General features: G+C 52.6%; 1 protein-coding gene across 1 annotated transcript; it reads right to left on the reverse strand.

Annotated features, from left to right (window-relative positions):
- Window positions 1–4,138: 4,138 nt before the first annotated feature.
- Window positions 4,139–6,032, reverse strand: LOC105281436 (protein dachsous). The gene has a single exon (XM_011342687.2). The coding sequence runs from the start codon at window positions 6,030–6,032 to the stop codon at window positions 4,239–4,241; it is 1,794 nt and encodes a 597-aa protein (XP_011340989.1). The 3' UTR covers window positions 4,139–4,238.
- Window positions 6,033–9,078: the final 3,046 nt, after the last annotated feature.

Raw genomic sequence — 9,078 nt, forward strand, 5'->3', positions numbered from 1 at the left:
CAGCGACGGACAAAAGGCAGCGTGGCTTAATGATCCTCCGTCGCCGGTTAGGATGGATAATGGGAGACCTGCGCGAGGATGAATTGGAACCAGTGTTCCCGACGTGTAGGCCGCGAGCGCTTACGTGTACGAGGAATATATATACGCGCGCGTGTACGCGTGCGTTCCGTTATCCCGTGCGTGAATATACGCGCGGATATATTGTTAGATTCGATGAGTACGCGCGTGTGACGGAGATTGGTGTCCGCTGAAAGCGCGATTCCTACGCGAATCACACGGAGGTTGCCCGGCTGAAAAGATGAATTATGTCATAATTGAATAACTCGCCGCGCTGACGAAAGTGATATTCGTAGTGTGATATTTGTCTGATATTCGTCTTTCTCTCAGTCGTCCGATTTTCGCTTGTAATCCTCATTTGTTATTCCTCGTTTAAACTGCAGGTGAGACTTGGAATGAAATATTTGAACTCAGATTAACGTAATAACATAAAATTGCGATATAAATATTATTTTTTCTCGTCGCTTCAATTATATTCTGCTTTATATAATCTCTCTCTCTTTTTAGCCATTACAGAGAAATTAGACATTAAAGAGAAAGCTAGAAAAAGCTTTAGGAACAAAGCTACATTTGCTCTCACTAAAGTCCTGCAACGCGATCGCGGTAGTATCCGATGTCGGCATCAATCGCGTCAGTTCAGAAGGCACACAACTTTTTCGCCAATTACGATTATTAGGCGATGCTAATGCGCGCATTAGCCCCGCTCGATCAGAGCAAATTCGTCAAGTGCATGAAGCGTTGTCGCAAAATTACGCGCTCCAATTGAATTTAAGGTCAGATTCGAACGAATGCGTACACCAACGGAAGGTCCCACGACCGAAAGCAGCGAAGCGCGGTAATTACTGACTATAGTTGACAATAGCGTTGGAAATAGGATTATCAAGAAAAACTCTAACAAAACTACTCAAAATTTATAGTATACTGCATCACATTATTAATTTGAAAAATGACATAAAAGTCTATATTAAAAAGAAACACGATCTATCAGAAACATGCAGCTGTCTAGTGCCAGATTATTACACGCTTATTACAAGCTTATAAAAATTGATTCTATTTACAAGATACGAATCCAAGAGTACCTAAGATGAAAAACACTCAAACAGAGGTCCACGTTTCAGCGCTAAACAGAGGCGAGAGCACCGATCGACGAGCACACAGGTGAGAGCAGAGACAGAGAGGTTTCCTGAGCAGTCGAGCGCGAGGACTCGGCTCGCGCGCGCGAGTCCAACTTCCAAAACCCGTTTCTACGGCGGAGCCGCCGTAGATCTGGTCTCTGTTCGCGAAGTAGAAGGAGCAACGAGCGAGCGAGATCGAGAGGAAAAGAGACGGGAATACCGACGAACACAGACAGACAGACAGACAGAGAGAAAGCGAGAATGAGACCGGGGGAAACGTACGAAGAAGAAAGAGAGAGAAAGATAGAGAGAGACCCGAGAAACGAGAGACCAAAGGGGTGGAGTCGCATCGAGGGGGATGGAGCGAAGAGGGCGTCCGGGCCCGGGCCAGGCCCGGTTCCGAGTGCCCGGACGAAAAATCTGTAATTATAATAATTACAGCCGAGCGGACAACAATTATAAATCATCATTGAACTAGGCAGCGAAACGCCAATAAAATATATATCGTACCGGGGGCAGCCATTAACATCGAGTCGCGGTACGCATGGCCCGCCGGATGCGTTTCGTTGGGGTTGCTGCGCGATATAAGGATTGAAAAATGCACTCGGCTTATCCCCGTGCGATTTTCATCGGCATGCTCGGCGATTCATATCCGTACCGCACGCGGATGACAATTTGGCGAGAGAAGGAGAGGACTGAGCGAGCGAGCGAGATGGCAAGTTGTGGGAGGAAAAAGAGAGATTTCTCTTCTTCCTTTGCTCCTCGCGTTCCCGCTTGTTCTCTGGTCCGCGAATCGCGAGGTTATGAATGACACGTTTGCATGAGTCTCTTTGGATGGAAAGTCGGTCGAAAATGCAACGATCGCGATGTATGAAGTGTAAGTACGTAACGAGAAACGTTTCCATCGCGTTTCATTAAAGCATAAGAGCGAACACGTCGACCGTATCGGAGGGATTTAACGGTCGGCGCGATACCGTCGACAATCGGCGCGCCGATGCCGACGAATTAGTCTTTAGTTATTATCGACGTGTTACATCAGACTTTCACTTTCGACGGCTTTCAACGCCGGCGGTGCGTCTACGAGGGAAGAGCCGAGAAGAATTTAACGCCGCTCCCCGTTACTTTCGCGCGTCGTCTCGCCAATGTACGTACATATGCACGCTATCCTCGCGATCCCGCTTCGCAATCAGTCCATTATCGCGCCGGAGCAAGGTGTGACGTTACACGTTTCGACGATTACGTCGAACGTAACGCGATCATTCGTAACGCGGGACGACAGACGGTACCCGCGTAATCGCCTTTGCGAAACGCGCGATATCTCAAATTTCAGGCTCGCGCGCCGTCGCTGCCACCATGCTGACACTTCCAGGACGCACCTCCTCGCACGATCTCTTCCACGTTCTATCCAGGATGTGTCCTCTATTTCGCCCTTGGCGTTTCCGTCGTCTTCATGGCGTACACGAACGCGTACACGCTCGCTCGGTGAGACGGAGCAGCGCCGGCTCGCAAAGCACTATCGGTGCCGCAACTACTAACTTGTTCGCGCTCTAACGCCGCTCCGGGGAAGAGCATCTCGGCGCGTACAGCGCTAAAGGCGGCGGTCGCGCTAAAGGAACGTCAGAAGGATTCCTTCCGTGAGCGCCACGTGGTCGATATATGGAACGGCGTGGCGAGGCGCACGGTGAACTACCGCGACAGGCGCTGCTGCATCTCTCAGGGAACGGCGACGCTACGCCTCTGAGCGATTCATGTTACCGCTACGTGTGGTGTCCGCGTATACGCAACGCTTTCCTCATTCAGGTGGCCGCGCGACTCCTACTCGCATTCTGCGGACGCTTCGTCTCTTTGTCTCTCTCTCTCTCCCTTTTTGTCTCTGTTACCTGAGAAGAGGTGAACGCGCGGGCCGCATGCAAATAAACGCGCGCGGATTTTCACTCCACCTGCGACCCGCATCGGGCACCTTCTCCGCTGAATCAAAGGAAAGAACCGATGATCGATAACGCGTTCGTCTGATTGGCACCAGAAGAAGCGTGCCGAAAGAAAACTGATCCTCATCCTATTACATCTTTTTCGCGATGCACCGGCTCGGGTACCAATTATGGCTTTCCTGGCGTAACGTGCGTGCCTGACGGCTCCAGCTGGTTACGAGCGTGCGTCGTGCCCTTTCGCCCGTCCGGCCGCGTGGAGGGACCTTTAATGCGAATCCTAGCGACTTTACGCGAGAAACCACTTGGCTTATGCAAGGGTTAAACGCGAGGTACTCACCGTTGTACACCGTCACTCTCTCGCACCGACGCGACATTTAAGATATTAATTTGTGGAGGCTTGCAACGAGCGCGCGCGCGGCCGATAAACGTCTCGCGCAATCGATTCCGATGACGGGTCAATTAGGTATTGCCGCTTCAGCGACTTAACGGATTTTCCTCGATCGAACGACGATAGAGATTAACGTGATTTCTTAAGCGGACGTCAATTAATTCCCGATTTCGCACTCGAGTCGTGCGAATGCGAATTACAACTCCCGTATGACCGACGCGCGCTTTCTCGCGACGATTCGACAAATTGAGATAGAGAGCTTCAACCTGAATGCCCGAATTGAGTTCTCTCTCTCTCTTCTTCTTTTCTCTGGATATAAATATCAATTACGTGGCGAGACACGGGCAGTACCATGCTCGTTGAAGGAGATGACAGCGTTACGTTGTCCGACGTTACTCCCGCGAACGCATACGCACAGACGAGTGTGGAAAGTATTCCGTAAGTCATACAGACGTCAAGCGGCGTGACAAGCAATTCGCAAAATTGCAACAACAGCCCGCGGACCTATTCCGCGGTTTTTCGCATTATAACACGATTGCCGTTAGCGTTGCTATATACGACTCCACGCGGGCGAACGCGTTAAGAGCAGCAACAACGGCAGCACTTAGAACACAATATCGCGCCGCGGCACGTAAGGTATAAACCTATCGCTTATTCCAACGCAACGACGCTAACGGCGCGAAACAGTTTTCATCATCATGTAACTCGCGTTACGGCATTCACCTGTCACACCTACAACTCGACGTGGCATTAGCGTTTGACGCGTCCGAAAAACGCGCCCTCGCGATGGGGTCTCCACTTTCTCACATTTTCGCAGCGCAGCCTCGTCGAGGAAATTACATATTCACGTAATCCTACCTTGAGAAAGCAGCGTCCGACGGGCATGTCCTCCGGCACGGTGGTGTTGTAGAGCGGCTTCTCGAAGATCGGCTCGTTGTCGTTGAGATCGTGCACTGTCACGCGTACGGTCGCGCTGCTGCTGAGCGCCGGACACCCGGAATCCGACGCGATCACTACGAGGACCGGTGCCGGGTCGGCCTCGCAGTCCACGTGCGTCACCGTGGTGATGAGTCCGGTGGTCTCGTCGATCGCGAACCACGTCGTGTTTTCCAGAAAGAAACGGATGGCCGAGTTTCGGCCCTCGTCGGGATCACTCGCGGCCACCTGGAGCACCGACGTGCCGGGCTCCGACGCTTCCAGGAGATGCGCCTCGTACCTCTCTTGCTGGAACTTGGGTGCGTTGTCGTTTACGTCGGTGATGATCACCCGGAAAGTACGTACGGCTTTCAGAGGTGGTACGCCGGTGTCCGTAGCTTCTACCGTTAAGTCGTAGATGGACTTCTCCTCGCGATCCAATGGCCGCTCTATTACCACCAAGAAGACAATGTTGTCCTGAGTGGTCAGAACAAACTGGCCGTCGCCGCCGCTCAGCGTGACTTTCGCCTGCGAGTCGTTCTTCGAGTCAGGATCGCTGACGACTATCCGGGCGATGAATTCGCCGGGTTGCGCGCTCTCGATGACGGTGGGAGTCTTATCGTTCGACAAAAAGTTCACGGTGATGGCTGGCTGATTGTCATTGACGTTGGTTACGTGCACTGACAGGAAAGCGGTAGCTTCCAGCGGCTGAGCACCACGATCACGAGCGACGATCGCCAGGTCGTGCCGATCCTTGGATTCGAAGTCGAGAGCCTTGTTGACATAGACCGTTCCCGTCTCCGGATCGATGCGGAACAGTTCCTCGCGGTCGGACTGCCGGCGATTGATGGAGTACTCGATGCGGCCATTCTCGCCGGCATCGGCGTCGGTCGCGTTCACCGCCAGCACCAGAGTGCCGACGGTCGCATTCTCCGGCACGCTTGAAACGTAGCTCGTCTGGTTGAAGATGGGCGGATTGTCGTTGACGTCTTGCACTGTCACGTTGACGTGCAGGCGCGAACGAAGCGGCGGCGTGCCGCCATCCAGTGCCTCGATCACCAGATGATAATGCGAACGCGCCTCCCGATCCAATAATCCGGAATTCTGCAGGTCCAGGTACAGAACACCGTCCCGGCCGCGATGTTGCGCCAGCCTGAAGACGTCACCGTAATTGCCGGACACGATGTCGTAGCGCTGCGTGGAGTATTGGCCGAGATCGGGGTCCTTGGCCGGCGGCAGGGCCCGTTTGGCGTCACGCGGCGAATTCTCCGGGAATTCTACGTCCACGTGGTCCACGGGAAAGGTCGGCGCGTTATCGTTCTCGTCGAGGACCTTCACGACGACCCGCAAGCTCTGCGGCAGCGCCACGAGGCTGTACGACGGACGGGTCTCGCGGTCCAACGGCACCCTCGTCTTTATCTCACCCGTCGCCTGATCGACGATGAGGTCGGCCTCGACCGACGAGCCCGGCACCGACACTATCAGATATGGCGGATTCTCGGCGTCGATGAAACCCACTCTGGTACCCGGCCGCGCATTCTCGGAGACCTCCAGGTATTTCACGCGCTCGGGCCGCGTGCCCGGGGCGAGGGTCGCTCCCAGGACGAGGAACAGTAGCAGATGCCGCATCCTGGGGCCTCCAACACCGCCACGGCCGTCCTCCACCTCCTCCTCTCCCTCTTCTCGTGATATTATCTCGACCTTTCCATTCCTACGCGGCCGCTATTCGCGAGTGGCCGAGAGAGCGCAATGACGGATGTAACGAATCTTATTATTCCTCGCGTTCTTCCGTTGACGACACCGAGTCCTCATGCACTTCTGCACCTCCTCGCTTAATGTCCACCCTCTGACACGACCGTTTCTCTCTCGTCCGCGACGATGTAAACCACGAGACCACCGTTTTTCCCAACGGCTTGCCACTTTACGTATTATCACCCACCTTTTTAGCACCAGCAACACCAACCACCAAACCACTAATTTTATCCGTTCGGGTTCTTCTCGCGACTTTATCACTTCCACCGGCGCGTACACACACGTAGCATTGCTCCCTCTTTCGCGGAGAACGTACGTTCGCGTTCAGGACCGGCGATTGCCTCTCTGCGTCGATTTACCGTAGCCGCGCGTACTGTTCCTTGGTACAGTCCTCGAACACATACCAGCCTCTCGGAGGGATTCCTTTACTCGGACGAACACAGTCGAACTCTAGGTTTCGTCGTCTCTCGATCTTCTCTCTTTCTTTCCTACTCCTCGCGTTGTTCTCGGCTACGATGCCAAAGTAACTCTCTTGGCTTCTGCCAGCTCTAGGCACTATCGTGCTGGCCGCTACACTCGCTGTCACTGGAATATCTTGGCAGCGAGATATGGCACATTCCTCGTGTTAGGTTCGCAGCCTGATAACTGGACGATCAGCACGACCGGTCGTGAACCCGGCACGGTCGCCTCGCGTCATACATGGTCGTCATGTCTCGTTCCGTCGGACATCCCGCGCGTCTGTCCTTGGAACACACGTTCTCGCTCCCGATGTGGTCTTGCGCCTCTTGCGGATTCTTGTTTCTGTTGAACACAGCGCGCCTAATTCGTTCCACAGCGTCCCGAGCCGGTCGTTGTCATTGTCATCCTCGCTGGTCGCATGTGAGACCGCTTCTGTGTTCCAGGTCGTCGATCAAACTTGAGCCGTAGTTGATGACTGAATGAGAATTCAATCTGTCGTTGAATCAACGATGAAGAGAGTAGCAATACAAACAAACGTCGCGAATGATGTTCCTACCGGCACGCCGTCTTCTGAAAGCAAGAGTGACGTACTCTGAACCGTCAATTGACACTCGTCCGCACACTTGTCGGTCCCGGTGATGGTACAAATATATGCGCTCTTGCTCGTACACGAAAGTAATGTACGAAAGTATAACACGGTATGCGCCTACGGTTTCACGAGATGCTCCCAATTCGCGTATAACGCTGCTGCCCACGATTCTGAAGAGCAGAACGCGTGCTGTCCGACATACGTGTCTCTGTTTCCACGCGTCGATGTCTTCGGCTGGAGCTTCGCGATTGAGAAGAACACTTTCGGTATCGCGCTACGAGGACCGTTATGCACGTCGATTCCGTCCTTTTAACGGACGACGGAATCGGCACGGTCCTACACGTCGACGACGACGATCCGTAGGCGCAAACTGCGACGGGGCTGATACAGCAGGCCCCTAAAAGCACGGCGGTAGCACGAGGTGTCGCGTTCTCGGGCCCAACGTCCGTTCCGCGCGGGTTCGAAGTTAGGCATGCACTGACATGGCGGCACCTGCAAGGCCTACCCTTCCCCTGACTCGGCGGACTTGCCTGGCTCGGTCAGGGGGACTCGCGGCTGGGACCAACCGGCGGCCATCTTGGAGAGGGGAGCGGCGGTGCTGGTACCGGGCCCCGATACACCGGGGCCCAGGCATTCAACGCGCTCCGCGGCAGCGAGCAGCTAGACCATACCAAACTCTCTTGCCTGCTTGCCTGCCTGGCTGCCTGCTCGCATGCCAACTCGCTCGCACCCACCGTTTCCTCTCCTTCTTCATCTTCTCTCCGCCGTCTGCCTACCCACCTACCTACCTACCTACCTACCTGAGCTCTCGGTATGCGAAGAACTGACTTACCGTCGGCGCTCATTCCGCGCCCGGCCCTACGAGCCTCCTGTACACCCGTGCCAAAGGTCCTGGAATTTCGTGACGTGACAGGAAAAGCGAACGTGCCGTATCTTAGAAACGCGAATCTCACGAAAAAGACACCTAGAGCCACAGGAATGCGCCCTGCGAATTGTCCAATGCCTCAAGATCGAACCGCAACAAACTGCGAAGATCCCGGAATTTCGTGACGTGAACGGAAAAGCATCCACGGAAACGTGCCAGATCACCCAGAAACGCATTTCAACGCAGCAGGCCTACAATGAGAGGGTTCGGTGGAAAAGTCTCCTCGAATGTGTCGCATGAATCGTTCAATGATTTAAGATCAGACAGAACAAGCCGTAAAAGTCCCAGAATTTCGTGACACGCTGAGAAGAACGACTACGGGAACATGCCAGCTTTTAAATAGAAATCCTTATTGATGAATCAGAGTTAAAAAAAGCTACTTAATAACACGTCTGCTTAATATGTTACATGCATCTAATGATATGAAGTCCAATAAGATAAAAAGTATAATTGCTGCGTGTTGTGAAATCTGAAATTAAATCGCGGGATTTAAAACTTCCTGGATTATTATAACGTAATACTCAACGACTCAATTTTGATGATTCTTGAATGAACGCAAGATTTTTATCGCGAATTTGCATTTTTAATGACGACGCTCATATTATAATACGTTGGAGACTGCGAATCACGTTTTCCGGTATAATAATTTTGACGTTTAGGCTAGAGCGGTATTATATACACGAGAGATACATGAAATATGGCCAGTATAGTATAACAAACCAAGTTAATGAAGGATACACTTCGCAAAAAAATATATATATATGTGCATGGATCAGCAATAGATTTACATCGTAGCCGGTCAGCGGCCGCAGATGATATAAGTTAAAATTAATTATCTACAATATTATTATTTTTTACAAACTCTTTGCTTATGTAAAGAGAGCCAGATGCAATAACGTTACGTTCTACATTAGCATTGCTCATGCGTATCGCGTATCTGTGCAGCAAAT

The sequence above is a fragment of the Ooceraea biroi genome, chromosome 3, assembly GCF_003672135.1.
Source record: "Ooceraea biroi isolate clonal line C1 chromosome 3, Obir_v5.4, whole genome shotgun sequence".
NCBI lineage: Eukaryota > Metazoa > Arthropoda > Insecta > Hymenoptera > Formicidae > Ooceraea > Ooceraea biroi.